This window comes from Halichoeres trimaculatus, unplaced genomic scaffold (assembly GCF_033239565.1).
Source record: "Halichoeres trimaculatus isolate MK-OKI-2021-1 unplaced genomic scaffold, fHalTri1.1 fHalTri1_scaffold_6, whole genome shotgun sequence".
Taxonomy (NCBI): Eukaryota; Metazoa; Chordata; class Actinopteri; order Labriformes; family Labridae; genus Halichoeres; species Halichoeres trimaculatus.
In genome coordinates, this window is record NW_027437184.1 from 14,888,386 (window position 1) to 14,910,568 (window position 22,183).

At 41.8% G+C, this 22,183-nt stretch overlaps 1 protein-coding gene across 2 annotated transcripts; it reads left to right on the forward strand.

The window, feature by feature from the left end:
* Positions 1–339: 339 nt before the first annotated feature.
* LOC141791505 (gap junction delta-2 protein-like) lies at positions 340–19,695 on the forward strand. 2 transcript variants are annotated; one of them, XM_074672038.1, is made up of 3 exons: positions 340–1,680; positions 3,424–3,480; positions 17,323–19,695. In XM_074672038.1, the coding sequence occupies exons 1-3, from the start codon at positions 1,610–1,612 to the stop codon at positions 18,185–18,187; spliced, it is 993 nt and encodes a 330-aa protein (XP_074528139.1). In that variant the 5' UTR covers positions 340–1,609; the 3' UTR covers positions 18,188–19,695. The 2 variants fall into 2 exon arrangements, with proteins under 2 accessions (XP_074528139.1, XP_074528140.1); XM_074672039.1 differs by lacking the exon at positions 3,424–3,480 and having other exon boundaries at positions 343–1,680.
* The last annotated feature ends 2,488 nt before the right edge of the window (positions 19,696–22,183 follow it).

Here is a 22,183-nt window from a genome sequence, read left to right on the forward strand (position 1 = left end):
ATGGGAAACACCGCTGAGCTTGCTCCAGACTGGAACAAAGGATCGTAGAGAAAACAGGGGCAAAAAGGCAGCACACGCTTAAATCTGAAATCCTTCTTTTCTGTGCAACATCAGGCAGGGAACAGACACAGCAGTACGGTGGGAGGCATTCTTGCAAGCATAAGTGAAGCAGGGAAGCAATCCAAGCACATTTACCAGAGGACCGAGGGAGGAAGGGGAAGGAGAAGAGGGAAGGAGGGAGGAGAAAGAACAGATCTATGAGAGGAGGAGGAAGAGGAGGGGAGAAGGGGGTGTTGCATGCTCAGAGAGTGTGACAGAGATAGAGCGATTCCATGAGACACAGAGGCAGAGGAGAGGGAGAGCGCAGAGCAGAGAGGGAGATGGGTAGAAGAGGTGGTTTGCAAGACTGAGATCTGCACACAAACGTGAGCAAAGGCAGGGGGAAGGAGGAAGAGAGCGGAGGGTGAGGGAGAGCAGGAGGAGAGGGGGAGAGTGAGAAAGAGAGGAATGCAAAGATGATGGAGCCCAGAAATAGGCTTCACAGGACAGATTTTCATCCCGGCTCTCTGCGGCAGACATGACTCTGGGCACTGGACTGTGCTGAAATTAGCCAGGGGGCCAACACAGGACAGCAGGTCTGCAGCAACTGCTTCGCTTCAGCCTTACTTGATGCAGCAAGGCAGCTGATTTATTACTGAGGGGCTGGGTGGCAGCATGTATGTGTGCAAGTGTGTATGTGTCTGTGAGAGTGTGTATGCAGGTTTTTATGGGTCCTTGTAGCTGCTTGGAGCTGTGGGAGCGACCATTCCTCCAGTCATAAAATGACATTCAGCAGGCAGAAGCTTTGTGCGCTGGCGTGGATCTGCAGTCCTCAGTAGGAAGTGGGAGAGTGGGATTCGGAGCTGTCATCGAGTGTGAGTGTGTGTTTACAGAGCTGTTTGCTGAGGTGAGCCAAGGAGGATCAACTGAATGCAGCTTGTGTGTGTCAGTGTGTGTTCAGGTTAGAGTAGCAAGGGTGCAGCAAAGGCAAAGATCCCACACAATGCAAGGACGAGCGCAGAGCAGCAGGGATGGCAGGAGGTGCAGGTGAAACACAAGGAGAACCCTGGGGGTAGGGTGGAGGTCGAAGGCAGGGACAGAGGAGGAGGAAGAGGACGAAAGAGCGAAGGGAGGCAAGAGGAAAAGAGAGGGCGATCATGGCTGTCATGCAGTGAGCTATAGCATATGCTGTAGCGCAGAACAGAGTGGTGCGGCAGGGGGAGGACAAGCATCACCGCGCAGAGGAGGAGGGGGGGAGGAAGAGACTGAGGGAGAGAGGAGAGGGGTGGGGGGGCGATCAGCTCAGCACCTCTCCTCCACCAGGAAAAAAAGCACAGCAGGACGGGCCCAGGAGAAGACACACTGAAAAGTCAAAGACGGACCATCAAGTAAAGGTCACAAGGGAGCCGGGACAGGGGACGGGGGTCGGGTGATCCCCGACTGACCAGCAGGTCCTCAGGAGCGCGGGCCGGTCCTGAGGAGGAAAAGGAAGACGGAGTCTGCTTAAGAAAGAGGGGTCCACAACCCTCACTCCTGTTTCTCCTGACAGTCCTGCCACTTCTCCACCACCATGGGAGAATGGACCATCTTGGAGAGGCTGCTGGAGGCGGCTGTCCAGCAGCACTCTACCATGATCGGAAGGTAAGACACAGTGTGTGAAGGTTTTCACAGGTCTTTCTCTGGGTTTATAATCTGTGTTTGTCTACACTGGTGTGCTGGGTTACTAATGTTCTCCACATGTTATTCTTTGTATACACAAGGTGATCCCTCTAGAAACCCCCTCCTCAGGCTTGTCCTAGTGCTATCCTCTGTTCATCACCCCCTCACCTCTACAATACAGTCCTCCCTGCCTCCCCTATACTTTCCCCATCCCTGCTTTCCTCATCCTTATCCCGCACACTCATCATTAGTTAAAAGATAAACTAATTGCACATAATCAATAGCAGGCTTTACTTGGCATTATGGTTAATTCAGAGAGGTTCTTGTGTTGATACTACCTAATAGCCTCGCTATTGATAGATAACGCTCAATGCTGCTGGCCACAGACCAATAGGACAGAAGGAAGAGAGGGGAGTGGGAGTGAGAGGGGAGAAGAAGTGTTGAAGATGAAAGGATGGTGAACAAGCAGGTGTGGAAGGTAAAATCAAAGGGGCAGTAAATGGCTCTGAACTCTGAATGAACTTGGCACCAAAAAGAAAAAGAAAAACCCCCAAAAAGTTCATTTAGTTTGTTCCCATTGGCAGACATTTGCTACACAGTGAACGTCTGATGAGATCATATCTGATGTCTAATGCGAGAATGGTTTCGTGGTGGAGGGTTGAACAGATGAGCTCTTAGTTTGATAAGCAGTGGAGACATGCCATGGAGACATGCTGTAAAATCTGTGTAAAAATGGGCTCCACATCATCTCTGTGGGATTAATTAATTGCAAAAGGAGAATTTTCCACCCATTGAACACAATCCAAACGTCACGCGGGGATGCACGTTTGGGAAAGTCAAAAGTCAAATTGGTGCAGTATGTAAAATCTGGATGTTTAGATTTGTGTTTCTAAACTGTTTTTCAGCAAAAAAAGCACCACTGCAAAGAATATAAATTAGACAGCGCTGCTGCGCTCATTAACCCAGACCCCAGGTAGCCTGCAACAAGGGCACGGTCTAACCTTCTCTGTGCCTTTTGTGAGTGTGTTTGTATGTGTGTTTTAAAAAGGTGGTGGTTGTGTTTTTCTTCTTTGTGTGAAAGTCAAAGAAGAGAAAAATAGTTATGCCCTTTTAACTACACAGAGTATTTGAGACATCAGAACCATTGATATCTTTACTGACACAAAGCAACAGAGATGATGTGAGCTGCATTGTTCCCCAAATCCTGTCAATCAGGGATCGTGTGAGATTTTCCTTCCAAAAGATACTACACCAAGTAATTTCAGTAAGCCCTTCTTCAGTAGTTGAATGTGCCGTAGTCAATGAAATCACCTGGTCTAGTCCTTAAATGGAATGAAAACCTGCTTAAAGTGGAGCATGTTGACTTGATTTAAAGATGCATTAAGCAATATTTGGTACCAGTTAATCATATGACTCCCCTCCGTTTATGGGATTGGTGGTATTACCAATACCAATGCTTCACTTTGAAGCTGATTGTATTTGTTTCTGAAACGTGAAAATTAGAGCAGTGACTTCTATTGTAGATCAATGGGCTGCTGCTTCTGACACAGAGGCTATAACAAGACAGTTAAGTGCTAACTGCCCAGTCCGCAGGAGCAAGGACTTGAAGTAGCTTGTGAAGAATCTCCGACATTTAGCAAGCTGAACTAGACTATTAATTTTTTCATGAGCCGGGAGTCAAAACAAGGGCTAAACGCCAGTGAATATTGGGATTACATTCAACAGGTGGCCAGAAAAAGGAGACCAAAGGGATGTCCGTGTTGCTCTGTTTCTGCTGGATATGTAAGTAGGCAACTGTTTGTTAACCTGTTGGCCCATAACAACTTCATAAGCTAACTGCTAACTGTTGTGAACTTGTCCTGGAGTCTTTCCGCCCCCTAGTGGTCAAAAATTACTTAATGCAGCTTTAAAATTCAGTCCTGGCAGCTGAATCAGTAAGACCCTGTGAGCAAGGGCTAACAAATCAATCTTTGGTGATTCAATGACTTTTAGCCACCTACAGTTTTTCAGAGGCACAGAAGCAACTCTCAATTTGTCTGCTACCTCTTTCAAGAGTCTCAATAATATTCTGATGATGATGGCTTTCTCTTATTTGCTTAATTCTAGCTATTTGTTGATCATGCACATCACTGGTTGGACTTGAGAAGTGTTTTCTTAACACTTCAAATACCCTACATGTAGTTCAAGAGGCAGTGTTTCCTTTAGATCTATTCAAAATAGTTCATTTACCCACCAAGTGTTGTTCTTCATATGACTAAATCTAATTGATTAATTGCCTGCTGAGACATTACAACCTCACGATGTGACACTAGTCGTATAAATGAATTTCAGTGGATAGTTTGTGTGATTACCCGAGGTATGTCAGCTTTGTGTTACTGTGCTGAATTCAGCGAATCCCCCTGTAAATGATCCCTACATGTTTTAGCTTTCCTCAGACTGTGTTGGTCCTACACGACTCTCTAGTTGACCCTAGGGCATTTAGCTGTAACGTTAGCTGCTTTCCAGTCAGTCTTCCTCCCACAACGCTGACTGTCTATGGTTTCACAGCCATCACACATTGTCTTTGGAATCAATTCAGTCAGTATCTTGTGAGTATCAGAGTCTGTAGGGACAAGAATTTGGATTTCTACCCTTTTTAATCGGATTTAAATGTACCAGTTTAGTGGCTTGTTTTCAGGAAGGAATGTAGTGTTTTTTACATTGCACGGAGAGGGTAAGGATATAGCAGTTTATTATTTAGCTGTAAGCTGGATCTCTGCTTTTTATTACCTGCAGATAGGCATTGTTAGTTACATTTCTAGATAACTAAAGCAGTGAAGACATAATCAAGACCTGATTCCTAATCCGAAGCATGTGTCTGCATGGTCAGGAAATCAATGACACTTAACATTCAAATGATCCGAATGATGGGATTTGTTTTTTGGATGTACCAGCAAGTTGGAGAATTGTTCACTGGCACACATTTGTGCTGTAAAGATGCCTCCTAGATTGTTAATGAGCTACTCCACGCTAAAACATGTATGGAGCCAAAATTCTCACACTGACCTCTATGGGTTGAAAGGTTCAAACCTGTCGCACCACTGACCACGCTCAACGGCACAGTTGGGCGTGGTCAGGCGTAGTCTGTTGCATTTGTGAACACAACCAACTGTGACATAATGTTGCACTGTTGTGCATTGTGAAGTCCTGCACTTCACAGGGTGTGGTTGACGCATGCAGCAACTGCTAGATGGCATCACATGTAGGATGTTTAGTCTGTATATAGTTTCTTTGGAGAGTTTGCATGTGTGGGCTTGCGGTTGAAAGGATGCAGTTCCAAAGTACAGGACAGTGATGTCTCCCCATGGCTGAATAGTCTCCCCTGCATTGATACTTTGGAACATGGTTGCATGTTGGTCATCTATTTCAGTGACAACCCTCTCTTCTTCTTTTTCTTCTTTTTTTTTTGAGATAGATCCACCACATGCGACTGTTACATAGAAGTATCTGATGTCAAAAGTCTAGTTCAGCTACAATTAAGCTGTTTCTTAATTGTAGGCTTTAAGCTAACCTATGCCCTGGCATGGGATAGGTCATTAGTCTGGCCATAATTGACAGTATTAACCATAGAAACGCACCAACAGTGGCATAGTTTAGCTTAAATGATGGTCTTTGAAAGAGAAAGACAAATGGAGTTGCTTCTGTACCTCTGACTAACCACAGGTGGCTTGCATTTTATGATTCATTTAAAGATTAATGTTGTGTGTTGTGATTTCCATTTGCCTGAACTCTAACTGGGCAATGTACGGAGTGCGCATGGATAACCAATGACTTTAACCATGATTACACAGTGAAAGAAATCATTGTCAAGGCTGCATTAACCTCATTCTATGGCCCAAACTAAATTTACCGTATACTCAAAGTTAAAACCACCCTGGGGCTTTCAGCATTAGATAACTGACAGTTTAGTGTGGCCTCTGAAGTGCCTCACTTTGTGTCTTCATTAAGGAAATTAATCACATTTCTGCTCCTGATGAGCGAAGGTAACCTGCACACAAGTAATGAAACAACCAAGGAAGGAGTGAAAACAAGCTCACCAAGATTTTTCATACTGTCGTGACCAAAATCTCTCTTACACACGTTGCGCTTTGGGGTCAAATTTGCCATCTGTTGTTTTTTGCAGGGTCAGTGTCAGTTGGTACTAAAACCATTGGATTTTTTATTTTTTATTTGTCAATATGCTGATGATACACTGGTGTGTTTACGTAAAAGTTTTACAGCAGCCTTGATAATGTTTGTGATGGTTGTATATCTTTTTGACTCTTGTGTGCATTAAGCTGGTAATAATGGAAAAATACTTGTACTTATAGTTGAGAGTATACCTTTCATGACAGAAAATCAAAACTAGAAACACCTTTGAGGCATATAAATAGTTCAAAAGAGATTTTTGCACTTTTTTTACAGACCCCTTCACTCAACATTAAGTCTTTTTTTTTTTAACCATTCAATAGTTTTTTTTTGTTTCTTTATTTACATTCTTTCAAATTTTTTTCAATTAACCTTGCTTATCAGAGAGGAGTTTAGACACATTGACAATACTAACACATGCAAATAAGGCACATTCTAGTTGGACAAAAAAACTGCTATTCTGCTGATCTGCCAAACACAGATTTGTCAACACAACTCTGCAAACAGTTGAATAATGAGAGCATTTGTCTATTGCTTATGGTCAGACTGCCATAAGCATTTGCTGAACCAACCATGGCAGACTTTTGCATGTTGCAAGACACCCTACAATAAACGTATTCATATTTCTATTTAACCTTTGTTTCATCCAAAATACTTTGAAATGTATCTCCCTCCTGTACTTTATGTGATGCATCGACTTTATTCTACCGATACAGTTTAAAATGGGACAAAAGCTGCATATTTCTTCCCACACATGTGGTGCTCAGGTGTTTAGCAAAGCCCAGGTGTGGGTGTTTGGTGACTTGTGAAAAAAGAAATATGATGCATTTGTCTGTGAAAGAATGAAGCCTCAGGGTTTGAGTTATCCACCTTGCAGGTAGGAAGAAGGGAGGAAGGAAGAAAGTGTTTTAGAGCATCTTCCCCCTGCACTGCAATGCTGTAGTCAGGTCAGCACCAAAGACAAGTAGAGCAAAAAAAAAAAAAAAGAGGCAGAGATAATGGAGGACTAGAGTGATCTGAGGGAGATAAAATAATAAAGGTTGCTGGGTGGAAGGATAGAGGGGAGAGGATGTGAGGCATGGAGGCAGAACAAAAAGGGTACAGAAAGAAGGGGTGGGGGATGGGGGGGGGGGGGGGGGGGTGTGGAGTAAAAGACTGAGGAAGGAAGAGAAGTTTTGCCTCTGCAGAGGTTCAGTGCTGAGAATCTGTGTCAGGGCTCCTTCCTCTGGAGCTGCAGACTGACCCTGCTGCTGATGAAACAGACTGCGTACATACATATTCATCTAAAACACTCAATCTGTGTCCTCTGTATTCATGGGGATTTCCAAAAAATAAAAAATCTACTTCAGTGTAATGCTCTTATGAGTGCGGCTCGTTAAAGGTGAGGAAGATGTGATGCTGAGAGAAATTACATGAAATATTCAACGTCTCTGAAAACACAGCATTGCAGATTTGGCAGCACCATCAGTAAGACGCAGGACCTCTGTTATCTTTTGTTGAATAAAAAATCTCAACATTCAAACTACTTTAGGGACCAGATTAACAATTGTAACAGAAACAGGATTTTATTAGAGTTTAATGTGTGTGCTCTTCGATAGATTTCTTCATCCACTTATGTTTATTCCTGCTGAAAAGACTTAAACTATTTATTATTCATCATCCATCACTCCCCACTTGAGCTTTACAAATACTTCATAAAATCTTAATAAATGTTATGAGGCCCTTGTTGTACGTTGATACTCATGTCAAGTCATTCATTAAAAATGTATGTGTATTTGGCAAGCTGTTTAATGTAATGGATAGGGTGGTTTAAAGAATACTGTGTTGCTCTGTGTGTGTGTGAGACAAATCAGCATAAAAAGAGCTCCAAAAATGTTTGATGTGACAAAAATTATCTATATCCTTATATTTTGGGCCTTAAAGCAAAATAACTCCAGTCCTGAGGTCTGCCTCTTTGCCTTAAGTTCCCTCCTGTCCTTTGGGTGCACATATTGGCTTCCTCTCTCCTTCTCTTCTAAATGGGTCAGGACATCCACAGGAAAGAGGTACCCTACTTTGAGAAGGGCGCTCTACCTCTCCCAAAATAATTTGAGAAGTGGGAACATTCTGATTTAATTGAGGGCATCATGCTGTCTGGTATAAAGCAGAGTATATTTCATAAATCATTAATAACAGCTCCCTGGGTAAAATCTATACAGTCTGGGAAGATTGTGTTGCAAAGCAAACAATGGAAGCAATACTTCAGCATTTGACGGGATTAGTAATCCATCATCCTGCGGCAGGGAGCGGGACTTTCAAATTAAACCATTTTTCTGCACATCCAGAGTTGTCATTAGTTTATTTGTGCACCAATCCCTGATGTTGAATGCTATTGATTATTCTGTTCGACGGGGATTTTGCCAGTAAAGCTGAGCTCAGCTTTCATCCCGTGCAGGCTATTATTCATCCCAGCAACACATCGATGGTGTGTGTGAGAGAGCTTTACTAGCCGTGTAATGTTTCCCTACACACAGCCGTAATGTTCTTTACTTCAATGATTGTCTCACATGTGTTACAAGTATTTCATTATAGCAGGGCAAAAGAGCTTTTCATGACCTTAATAGCGCTTTTTGGTTTCCTAAACACTAATAATTGCAGTTTGATGTCACTGCAGTCTTTGTGTGTAACCCTTACTTTTTTTTCAAGATCCTTAAGGCAGTTACCAAAAAGCTAACAATCAAAACTTGTGCAATATAATTTACAAACAAAAACCTTTCAATAAAAATTAATTTACCATCTTCAGAACTGTTCTGTAAGAATACTTGGTGGCACAAGGTTCACAGGCTGGACTAAAATCAGGGTTAGGGTAATGTAAGGTGATGCATCTATTGCTTTGCATTTCTTTATCCTTGATTTTGTATTCCAAATCAATTCTCTATTGATACAGCCTGTCAGTAATGCTTAGAGTTGGTATGTGAGGTGATTCCACTAGGCTAATAAATGAGAAAAGTTATGGATTTACCGTCTGAATGTGTGAGGCTTGCTTCATTTGTAAAGTCTTCTGCTTATTGAATTGGAGGTATCAACTATTACAGGGAAGAAATCGGGAAAATTGTTATCCTTGCAGAACATTATCCTACATGTATCACCCTCAACCAGGTTGAGTGTTACTGTCAAACATTATCAAGACCTTTCACAGTCAGGTAAAGTAATAGTTCTGATTTTCAATCCCTGTTTCAATACAGCTGCTTAGCACACCTTTGGTCTGCATCTTAAAGACTAAGGTTAAGGAAATTGAAGTATCTTTATCAATGACTGACTGAAAACTTTGAGACGGAGGTTTCTGGTATAGCGAAGCCCTCAGAGGAATCATAACTCAGCTATGTTTATGTCTTGGTTCACTACTAGAACAGAATGCTGTCTCTTTTCACTTAAGACATAGCAACACACAGCGAGCGGACAATGATAGCACCTAGCATGATTCAGCAATTAGCCAGCTGCCAGGAAGCCTCGTAATTCCCTCAACTTGTGGAAAAAAAAACAAAGTCTAAAGTTAAAACATAAGACAGAACTTCAGTTTAACTCTAAAATCATCATTGCTGTGTGTTTATAATTACAGAAAGCCTAACGGTGACTATATCAACTTTATGAGCTAGCATTAGCGCCTGCGCTTCAGTAGCTACAGTAAGGCTAGAGTCACCATACTTCCTTTTTTACATGTTCTCCCTTTTGGTGGTAGAATTATGTCTGTGGGGATTTTAAAGTTTCTCCAGAATGTCCGCTGTGTTGCTCAGCTTCTTCTATAGATCACTGATTTTACAATAAAGTGTTGCACTGGGCGACTGGGATTATTACGATGTCAAGATATTGAGCATGCACGCTGCATGTCTCATAACGCAAAAGACCCAGGCCACTCCATCAGTCAGATCCAAACAAAAAAACACTCTCACACTGCCACCTCTTTTTTTTCCTTTAATTTTAAGCCATCATTTATATTTTAAAAATATCCCAAATAAAAAGGGATGAATTTATAAATAAAAAATAAATAAGCAGAAGTGTACCTCTGTCTTTCCTTTCTTTTTAACTAAAATTTTGAGGCATTGTTTATCATTTAAGCAATGGGCTACCTCTTTTTCTCACTTTTTAAGCATGTTGTGAGGCATTATTTAGGTTTACGTTATAGATCATTTTCACTTCAGATATCAAGGAACACTTCAAGTATGTATGGTCTATAAAGATACTTTGTCATCTTTGAGTATCTTTGTATCTCCTAGAGCTTGGGTAGGGGGTCCTCCTTTTTGTTTTTTCAGAATATGGTCATCCTAGTAAAGCCATATTGAAAGCTCTATTGAAGCAATATTTTCTTGAATTCTATGGCAGAAACTGTTTTTTTGAGAATGTTTTCAGAACAGAAACAAGTGTAAACATTTCATGTACACATCAATTCACATTTCTTTCTACATCCTTGAATCTTGCACCGTTGGTCGGCCAAGTGGGGCAATGCCCAGTCAGCCAAGTCACTGCCCCTCATGACAGAGGAGGTGGAGCAATATCAGAGACATGCCTCTGCTTCATTTCCATAAGTCTGTTACGAACTGTGAAAAAAAGGAGATTAAGAAACAGATATTGTCTAATTATGGAATCATATTATATAATATAAGTTTTTCTCAGTACTGTTTTGCATCAAATTCACTCCACACAGTTTTAACCACAAGTCTTAACAGCCTGCATCACATGACCCATAAACAAGTTAATAAATCCCGACAACGCCAGCAGACATAAAACACTGACTGTAAGGTTAGTCATCTTTATCCTGCAGACCTGAAAGCCTTAATGAAATTACATAATATAATTACCTGTGCATTTGCTTTTCATAAGACAACCTGTCAAGTTGACTTAGCATGTGCACTTTGAGGTTCAGTTTGTCACGTCACGTGGTTTACACAGTCCTCGGTAACTCAAATGGAGCTACACTGAAAAAAAACAACAACAAACAAACAAAAATAGTCGTCACACTGTATTGAAAGTTTTAAAGCATCATGGGACACAAATAATGCAAAAGAAAAGAGTAGAAGCACAAGGTTTGTTCTTCCTTTTTTTTCATTAAGTTTATGTTTTTTATAGGAGCTGCATGTAACCAAAACAAGTGCCTTTTAGAAACACGACACAACTAACTTGGTTAAAATCAGAATTTAAGATAATGACCAAGTAAGAAGCTTTACCAGCAAAATAAAATGCTGCAAAACTCAGTGAGTCATTTTGTCTGGTTAGACTCAATATGAGCCATGTTCACATAAAAACTCAAGAAAGAACTTTAGTTCAGGATATTACAAGATAAAAGTAGAGCCTGTTGTAGTGGGTGAAAAAAACAACACAGAATAGAAAAAATTGTGAGATCTTGAAACAAGAATTTTTTCTGGACTTGTCAGCTGAATGTGCCTTTTTTTAAAACACAAATGAGACTTCTTTAAAAAAAAAACTAGAAACGAAAGACAATGTCTTGCTAAATTTTAAAGTTTTGTATTGAAATAATTTTGTTGACACTGAGTTCTTTATCAAAAGCTCAGCTTAAATGCATTTACTCCAATGTCCAATGTTCAATGAGCAAATGCCACAAAGTGCGTGGCTCCATACAAAAGCTTTCTGCTTGTAGATTTAATCACAATATTTGTGGAATTAAAACCCAACCTCTGCTCATATTTCTGTATTTTTGTGGATCATGCTTATCCTGCTACTTCCCCAAACACTGGATACACAGGATCTGATTGTGAAATGATCTGAAAAATTAATGCACATTGAATCGATCAGCAAACTGGCTGGTTAGGAAGCAAAAGAAAAAACGCTGATACCAGTTAAATTCAAGTATAAGTTGTTCTAAACATTTTCCATAATGTTTGCATCTCTTGGCTAAAACTAAAATCAAAGCATCATTTCATCAGATGAAAGGGTCATTTTAGATAACATCAGGACAAATGTGTTAACGCTTCATCATCATAAAGGATGCTTTGACTGAGCTCTGAGTTCACAAATACGTTACGTGAAGTCTCTAAATGAATGAGATCTCCTAAAAAAAACGAGTTCTACTCCAGAAAAACATCAACTTTGCGTCTTAAAATGTCAGCAGAAAGCGTGAATGATGTTATCTGAAGGTGTAATCATTATCAAATCTTGTTAAGATGCATGTCAGAAGAGATCTTACTGAGGTAGTTACACTGTGACTCTTGTGCAGATATCTTTAATTAATTTCTTTGTTTCCTCCTTTATTCCTGATAAACAGCTGGAAGCTATTTCTCTCTGAGCTGCTGAGTAACAAAGTCAGATAATTGCATTTCTTGAATCTATGAGAATAATACAGGATGAAAAGACTCCTACGTTCTTGTTCATTACGCATATCGTGGGAAAATAAATTAAGAATTTTTTGCTTTCAGACAATCTTTTAAAATGAATAACAAGTGTTTGAAGAAGAGAAGAGGAGAAGTTGAACCACCGCAGTTGAGTGCTCACAACTTGTGCTTAAATTAATTCATTCGTCACACCGACTCTTAGTGGCACCTCAGGCAGACATTCACGTCCGCCTGATGTGTGGGCGTGACCTAAAACTATTAAAACAGTTTGAAAGAGGAACAGTGGAAGAAATGTCTGCACTCTGATAATTATGCTGCCTAATTTCTCAGCCTGCTGAGGTCTTTATTCATTACATGCTGCCATCAGCAATCAGTGGAGCTTATTATTGAGAGCGCACGGGCGGGAAGAAGATTTTAACCCTGCTCTGATAATCCTCCTCTTAGCCAGCCTTCCTCAGGCCTCCCTGTGCACCTACATACTGACGTACACCTTTATATGTTTTTCCTATGACTCATGTACAGTAAAGTCATTTAAATTCAGTGTGCGTGTGTGTGTGTGTGTGTGTGTGCGTGTGTGTGTGTGTCTGTGAGGGCATAGTGTGTGTAAATCCATCTGCTGCTGCACTCGGGGCGATTGTTGTCCCTGGAGGATGGCAGCAGCAGCTGCTGTATGAATGAATGTGCGTGTTTGTTTTAGTGCATGTTTGTGTTTGTGTGTTTGTGTGTGTTTGTGTGTGTTAAAGCCTCTGGGAGAGACAGAGCCTGCATGTCCAGCCGACATACCAGCCAAAGAGCAGCCACCATTACACTTTCACTTACACACAACCTCACAGGTCGATCGGGTTACTGAAGATCAGTTTGTGGAGTTGCACAGCGGTGAATCATGTCTGTGTGGTCTTCCTCCTCCCTACAGCTCAATATGCTTGCTGATGAGTTTGTAGGAGTTTGTGCTTTGGTCGTCCAAAGAACATGAAAGAATAACATGGGGTCTCGAACCAGGGTCTTACTGAATTCCTTTCATGTGGGTACTTATTAAGTCATCTTTTGCCTGGAAGACTGCAAAAGGAGTTGATGAGTGATGGCAGATGTAGGAAATAATTTAAGGGACTTTTGAGGTAATTTAACCATGTGAGCGACAATGTCGTGCCTGCTTCTTTTAATAGCCTCAGTGAGTATCCTTATTTTTATATCCTGCCCTGAGGATTGAGTGACTAAAAATTCAGAAACCTTTTTCATCATTAATGTTAGTTATTGAATATTCTGCAGGTTCAGGCCTCGGGGCTGTCCTGCTCCAATCTGCTCTCCTGCTGAATATCGGCTCGTTACTCTGCAGGACTTAAAACACTGATGTTTGCAGATAACCTTCGTCCACCGCTTTCTGCTAATGCAGCAATCTGCCTCGTGCTGATTATCCTGTTATCCAGCAGCAGAGTACACACACACACACACACACACACACACACACACACACACACACACACACACACACACACACACACACACACACAAACACACAAGTATGCACACTTCTGCAAAAGCACACTGCACAACACTCAATACTTGCAATGTCTTAAATTTTTTAATGATATAAAACTGCCTGACAAACAAGTACAGACTGAATGACTGAGTATCTGCAATACGGTGCTTAGCAAAGTTTCCAGTGTGAGCCAAAGTCCACGAGTAAGTTCGACAGTCCTTCTTGTGGAGGGGTAGAAAGCTGTGCTGAGAACACTGCAGTCAAGTTGTGCAGCATTTTCAATGGACAGAGGAGGGGTTTCCTTTTTTTCTGTTCCACAAATCCCCAGTCTAAATGCTCATGATGCTGCAGACACAAACTGTGGTTCTGAATCACTCACTGATAATTAAATTACTGTCACATTTTTAAAAAAATCACAACCAAATTCCTCAAAGCATTTATCATTTTAGAAGTCCTGTAAGTAAATCCCAAAGGGAACATTTTGATTGAGCAGGCTGCTAAAGAGATTTTGGATGAATAATTATGTGATGTCACACTATACACAAGAAAACTTATAACCATCAAACATCAAACCTGCAGACCAGAGGTTTAAACTACGGCACTGCTGTGACTCTCTTCTAACAGAAAGACACACTCATTGATTCTGCTGCAGTGAGATCACTGCAGGTGTCTCATAAAACCCAAAATACCTGCTGCCCACCTGCCATGACTCAGAGATTTAACCAAACACCTTCAACCTAGCGATCGAGTCAGTGTGGAGGCAAATGTCATTTTTAGCTGGTAAAAAGCTCCAGTAAGCTAACTTTAGTGTCTCCCTGACTTTGTAGTGTCATCCTGGACTGGTGTCCATTGAAGGTTCTTTACGTTTTTCTCAATGGCTGTGCAAATTAATGCACATTTTGTTGCTTTTACTTAAATTTACCAAAAGGTTTTAAGCAAAGTGCAGCATTTTTTGGTACCTCTTTAAGAATCCAGACAGGAGCTGTCGCTGACATTTAGAAATGAACAAATCAATATGGAAAATTACACAAACATTAAAACGGTCTTAATCAAGACATGAATCTGAGTCCTGCTGTCCATCTTCCTAGACCTAATGCAATAAAAACCAAAAGTCTGAAGCTGAAACTCAAAATTGGTGCATTAGTGTCATTTCCATGTATTTTATGGTTCATCACACTGAGAAAGCAAGAGGTCAAACCAAAAGCTGTCCAGTTTATAAATGAAAGAAAGACAAAAATAACTGTTGATAGAACCTAAATAAATGAAAAAAAAAAATAGTTTTGGTATTCTAAAAATGCCAAAGTCAACCTGAATAACAGGTTGGCACTGTAAAGTCTAATTTTGTGTTAAGTGTAAAATCTGTGTCTGTTTATTGTGATTTGCGGACATGATTATAGATGGATTTACATTTTCACTTTTTCTAGTACATTCGCAACTCTTAAAGACTCTGTTTAAAAGCCTGCAACACAATTGGCTGATTTAGGCACCATGCAGACTTAGTGACATTTAGTTAAAGCTAAAGCAGACTGGTTATCATATGTACCATGAGATATAGTGAATCCAGCAGAGTGAATGCTGCCATGCTGTGAAATTTTACCTCGCTATACATCAATTCCAGAGCAGCACATTCTCACACTGACTGTCAACATGAACTATTTTCATATTCCCTGTATTATTGAGGCAAATATTAGCATTTAAATGAACAGTGTCAGCCGCAGATTTCCTGCTCAGTGAGCAGTATTCATCAAACGTCTCTGTGGTGTGGGGAACCATCGATAACAACCCTCAAGTCGAATCCAAAGCTGTCAAGCCGTCAGTGAAGGCAGATCAACAAAGCTCACATCAAAGAGAGGCAACTAATATCAAATTTAAGAGAAAACCAGCTTTAAATATAAGAAGATCAAAGGTGCTTCAGAGACGTTTCGTTCTACAGCCTTTCCAAACATACTGAAAATCAGTGTAGCGTATGCACTCACAGCTGCTCCAAGCCCTGATGGCCGAACATGTTTGCCATTTTGCACAAGTCACACAGATGGCTGACTTTCTCTCTTTGTCTCTGAGTTCTCGTTTCTGTCTCTCACAAACACACACACACGCGCAGGCTTTTACTCACAGGTGGAGCAGGAACAGTCCTGCAGCGGCGCACTGCTCTATTTTAAGTCTGTTTCACGCTAACATACATCCCCGTGCTGCACCTCTTATCCTGCCCTGTCTGCCCCGATCTGTCTCCTTCATGGCCTCACTCAGAGACATTTAGATTTAAAACTCCTCCAATGAAAAAGATTGAACTTTTCAGACATTTCTTACTTCTTAGACAGTATTCTACATATCTCAGTGTCGGCACCCCTCTTCTCTCACCTTTCACTAATCCGCTGTTGCTGTGGTAACTCGCCATGGAAGGCGGCTGTGGGCATTTTTGAGCCCTCATTAAAAGATACACCATGGAGTCTAGGCTGACATGTAGATAAAAACAAATACCAACTTTATTAAAGATGCACAGATATTACCTCACATCCTCTGCTGTCAAACACAGCTGCTGTTAACCCAGGTCACTCTGATGCATCCCGGGCTAACTCCCATCCTTCTCTGTCCCCGGGTGGCCCTCCTGTGCTTGAGAACAAGTGTGTTTTAATTAATTGTCTCATCCATGTGGGGGGAATGCACATCCTCTGCATCGTGGCATAAATAGCAGGGAGCCCCATGATGTGCAGGCTCTCCTTGCTCATTAGAAAGAGCTGACAATGCAGCGCTTAAAGCCCCCAGTCCTCCTCCGCAGTGCCCATGCTGGATCGACACCAGAAGATAACAGTACAGCAGTCCCTCAGATGCCTTAAAAAGCAGCCGCACTGCTCTCCAGATCCTCATCTGGCCCCTGAACACTTACTACCTCTGACTGCAGCACTGCACTAATGACGCTCAGTGGGATTTCCGATTGTTTTTGTTCAAAACAGTTCCTGTTTTGTTCGGCTCTGAGTTGCACAAAATCACTTGTAATTTTGCAGAGAACAGGAGCTGCTTTAGCTTTGATAGATTTGAAATGAGAGATGTGGGTGGCTAGTTGGTAAAGCTCTGCAGCTGAGACAGGTGACACAAGATGCTGCTTATCTACAGGACAGCAGGATTATGACGCAACAGATTAGATACAGAAAATATGAATAAATTAAACACCTTTGTGTCTCACATCAGCTGAAGGCCGTCCCCGTCTAAAGGTTTCTTTGCAGTAACATACTCTGATGTCTGTCTTGTTCCATTTCAGCTCAGCACTGAAGATGAGTGTGAAATCACCTGTTTCAGTCTCAGATCTTCAGTCAGCTCATGTGGGCCTGCTATCTAGGGCGCAACTCCACTCTCCTGTAGGGTTGTTTGTCACTGCAGCTGAGCGATAACACCAGCACAGACACACACACACACACACACACACACACACACACACACACACACACACACACACACACGCAGTCATGCTAGGACATACCCATACACACAGGCACATACTGTACATCCATCAAAAAGACTGAGAACTTGAGTTGTCAGAAACAAACCCACAAACATTCTTGATCTCTGCACATTTGCTCTGCATTAACATGCACTGTCTGTCTCCATCTTCACCCCTGCTCCCCTTTCCTGCCCTCTCCTTCTCCCTCTGTCTCTCTGCAGGATCCTGCTGACAGTGGTGGTCATTTTCCGCATCCTAATAGTTGGGATAGTGGGTGAGAAGGTGTACGAAGATGAGCAAATCATGTTCATCTGCAACACCATGCAGCCCGGCTGCAACCAGGCTTGTTACGACAAAGCCTTCCCCATCTCGCACATCCGCTACTGGGTCTTTCAGATCATCCTGGTGTGCACACCCAGCCTGTGCTTCATCACGTACTCTGTCCACCAGTCAGCGAAAGCACGAGACCGAAGCTACTCCCTCCTGCATCCGTACATGGATCACCATGGTCATGGCCATCATGGGCGCCATCATGATCACCACGCTCGCAAGCTTCATTCCCGCAACATCAACGGCATTCTGGTGCACCCAGACAGCAGCAAGGAAGACCACGACTGCTTGGAGGTGAAAGAGATCCCCAATGGACCTCGAGGACTGCCTCCAACTCACAAGAGCTCCAAGGTGCGCCGGCAGGAGGGCATTTCACGCTTCTACGTCATCCAGGTGGTGTTCCGAAATGCACTAGAGATCGGCTTCCTGGCTGGCCAGTACTTCCTGTATGGCTTCAATGTGCCCGGGATGTTTGAGTGCGATCGTTATCCATGTGTGAAAGAGGTGGAGTGTTACGTGTCCCGCCCCACAGAAAAGACCGTGTTTCTGGTCTTTATGTTCGCTGTGAGTGGCATATGTGTGTTACTGAACCTGGCTGAGCTCAACCACCTCGGCTGGAGGAAGATAAAGACGGCCATCCGAGGGGTGCAGGCACGCAGGAAGTCCATCTGTGAAGTACGCAAGAAGGATGTTTCACACCTGTCCCAGGCCCCAAACCTGGGCAGGACCCAGTCCAGTGAGTCAGCCTACGTCTGACAGAGGCTCCTCCGCCTGGGGGCTCGAGGACCTTTAGCATTTTGGAGAAGAGCCTTTCCCTGGCCCAGGACCCCCGATCTCTAGGGCACAAAACTCACTACTGCTTTATTATTCAGGAGCACAGACAGACCCTGTGTAGCATTAATTTACCAAGTAGACTTTGACACTTCAAGGGACAAAAATCACCGTCCTACAGAGGCAACTGTGTTGCTGAAACAAAGCTTCACCTGAAGCTTTCACGAAGCAGAGCCTTGCTCTGCCAACGTGACACTAGCTGCCTTTAAATAACCCAACAGATAGAACTGAGCAATTTCTAAAAATATAAAAATACTGTAAAGATAGTCTGAGGTTGAATTATCCGAAGTTTTCCATTATTTGCCTTTGCTGTAGGTCAGAAATAATCCCCTTATTTTCCAATTATGTGCACATGCAAGAGCTTAAGCGTGTGCATGCATACGCATGCGTGGGGAAAAAAAGCCAATCTCTGACTTGAGTCAGAAAATTGAATGCTAAGCTAATCTGAGCTACAAGAGAAAGATAATATTATTTCTCCTGTTCATAAGCTTTGAGTAAAGTCACTCAGCGGACAAACAAGCACCTTTAACAATCTTACACAAAGTCAAAGATAAAACCCACAGCACTAAAACTGGAACACAGTGTTTGTTGTCAGGCTTTCTGAAAAATTGTCACTTTTCTTCATATTCTTGGGTGTATTAGGTGCCAATCAGAGTAAAGACTGGCTTTACCGGGAGCTTTGTTCAAAACAAGACACATGATGTGCTGAAGATGAGTTAGATTTTCTATCCAACACTGTGTTATGCACCACAATGTTCCCAGTGCCTGCGAGGCATGCTGTTTACTCTCAGAAAACAGAAAGTGTGCCAGTGTTTCCACTTTGGTTTGACACTGTCTAAGGGGCTAAAGAGTTATATGAAGATTTCTTTCCAAATAAACAGGAAAAAGTATGATAGTCACATATATTTTAACCTGTAACCTCAAGCTTTTTTTCACAAGCAGATCTGGTGCCATATTTCAGAGTTACTGTACATAGATCAAATGTTATACTTACACTTAGCCTTTTCCCTGTGCGGTGTAGATGGGCTTCACTTGGATGGGGAACAGGGGTTTGGGTGGTAATGAAGATTAATCATAGATTGCAAGCTTTAACAGTATGTATTATTAATGTGCTCTTTGTTAAGCCTTTACCCTCCAATGAAGACTATATGTTCGGAAAGAGTTCCCCCCTGTAGGGAGTTTGAAAAAGGCATGTTACTGATGCATTAATAGAATGGGTAGATTACAACATGTAACTTTAAAAGAGACTGTTTTATTTATTTGCATCCTGCTCCTGTGAAATGTAATACTTAGCATGCATGAAGATGAAAATATATGAACATAGAATCCCTGTGTGGGAGTACTGAAAGAGAATACCTGAGAGGCTCCAGAGCTGCAGCAATAATAATATATAGTATGTGAAAAAAACATGTGAATAAATTATTATGCAAACAGAGAGTTTGGTTGTGTTGTGTTTAACAAGGCTGAAACTGTAGCATGTTTAAAGGTTATTGTCACAGTTCCAGCCCTCTGTGAGAAGAAAGCAGGGGTCAGCAGATATTGGTTTGTCAGGGTTGATACAGAAGACTACTTTAAGACTACATATGAGAATGTAAAACAGCGACAAAGGTAAGTTCTAATCCCTCAAAGCTGTGGACCCTTTACAGTTTATGTATATATTAATAATAGACTGTATAAAAAATGCACACAGTCCTTGTGATGTTACCCATCTCTTTCTGTTCAGCACTTCTGCACAAGATTCACAACTTGAGATCGGATTTGACCACTAGAAAGAATTATTACAAGAACCATTCCTGCACTGACATTCTTTTATAATATTGAGTGAATAACTTTTGGAAAATTTACTCTCTATTCAATCGCACAGCCGAAGACGGAAAGGTATTGTGAGTAGCAGAGAGCTGTGAAAGCTATGATGAGGTCTACAGCCTCGGCGGGTTGAACATCTGGTCAGCAGCGCCCAGAGAGTTTAACTGTTTTTGTTTTAGCACGGGTAGTGAGAGAATTTACACTTAGCAAGATACTGTAAGAAAAGTATTTAATGGGAAAACTAGAAAAGCACTCAGAGAGCGCAGACCTCGGCCAAGCATATTGTGATTGTCAAACAACACTTTAGTCCTACTTTAATGTTATACTCCCTTTCAGCAGACTGTCTGCTACAATTTGGTGTTAGTTGCAGGTTTGTACGATAATTTGTTACCTGACAGTGCTGAAAATTATGATGACCCAATATATATTTCATATTCCAGATCTTCTACATCTGTTGGAAATTATGGTGTCCTTGTCTTGTACTGTTTTGCAAAGCAATCCGACCATTTCTTGTGGAGTTATATACACATACGGTGAAAACGGCCCTATCTCACAATGATAAAGAATCTTTTCAAAAATTCCTGGATCCAGACGGTGATCCGGATCACCTCCAAAATTTAATCACTTCTTCCTTATCATATTTTGAACATTTCCTGAAAACTTCATCAAGTTCTGTTCCTTACTTTTTGAGTTGTGTTGTTCACAGACAAACTGACAAACTCTTCCAAAACATAACCTCCTTGGCGGAAGTAATAAATCTCCTGGTGGTAATTTGATGTTATGAAAAATGTTACCTGATGCACTAATACATAGACAGCCTTTTTCTTTTTTAGATTACCAATATGAAGCTATTTCTGTTTCATACAATCACAAAAATAACATTTAATATTTGCTACTTGAAATCTTTCCCTGCACACTCACCATAGATGTCAAATCTGTAAAGCTGAGTAAAAGTAAAATATTTCTTGCCATCATGTGACTGACAATGACAAACCAATGTTCCCAAAACATATTCTTAATTACACCACCTGAGGTTTCTTCGTTGCACCACAGCTAGTGTACCCAGCAGGGAGGTTTTACAGTAACATGAAATACAGAACAGACTGAGGAGATGAAAAGATCACATTCTGTAGATTCACACGGCATAGACTGCAGAGTACAATACGGCGTCCACAGCTGCACAGATTGAAAACCTGCTTTAACATCTATTATTCAGCAGACAAGAAGTGATACACGTCGGAGAAATGCACCAGTGCACTTTGAGCTATGTGAATGAATTATAGATAATTAACCTGTTCACTTCCAGCTTCCAAACTGACTCATTCACTTTCATGATAGCAAGTCTTTGAAGTAATTTCACATCTTTCGTTTGTTTGTTTTGATGGTGAAATGGTGTTTTTCTGCTTAGACGTGAGTTATTAGAGCGGACCAGGTGATCTCAGTGATGACGAGTGAGGTGACTGGGGGAAACGTGTGGGAGGTGAACCTTTTAGTATTATTAAACCTTCAGTCAATGCAGGCGTCATGTGGCTGCATCCTGGGGAGTGCTGAGCTTAGAGGGACCAGAGGAAGAGGAACAAAGGTGATGAAGAGTGGTGTTAGTAAAGCTGATTGTCTGATCAAATGTAGAGCAATGAATTAAAGTTGAGCTGTGATCTCACTGACATGAGGGGTGGATGCATTGACTCTCTGCTATGTGTGATATGATGGGCATCCACATCCAGAGCCACACACACACACACACACACACACACACACACACACACACACACACACACACACACACACACACACACACACACACACACACACACACGCGCGCGCGCGCACACACACACACACACACACACACACACACACACACACACACACACACACACACACACACACACACACACACACACACACACACACACACAGGGTCAATAAATAAACAAACAAGAGAATTTCTGAGGATGTAGCCGGGCTGGTTGCTGTGGTGACAGGGGGCAGTAATGATGTTAAGCAGCACGGAGAGCGGGGCAGAAACAGCAGCACTGCACCATTACAGCAGCACGTCAGAGCAGAAGACTCTTAAAAACAAACTGATTCATGATGAACGAAAGAAAGAAACAT

Excerpts from the sequence above, each read along its gene's own strand:
- LOC141791505 (XM_074672038.1), top strand. The coding sequence starts at position 1,610 with ATGGGAGAATGGACCATCTTGGAGAGGCTGCTGGAGGCGGCTGTCCAG. Across the intron at positions 1,681-3,423 it reads CACTCTACCATGATCGGAAG|GTGGCCAGAAAAAGGAGACC; the intron begins GTAAGACACAGT and ends TACATTCAACAG. Across the intron at positions 3,481-17,322 it reads GCTCTGTTTCTGCTGGATAT|GATCCTGCTGACAGTGGTGG; the intron begins GTAAGTAGGCAA and ends GTCTCTCTGCAG.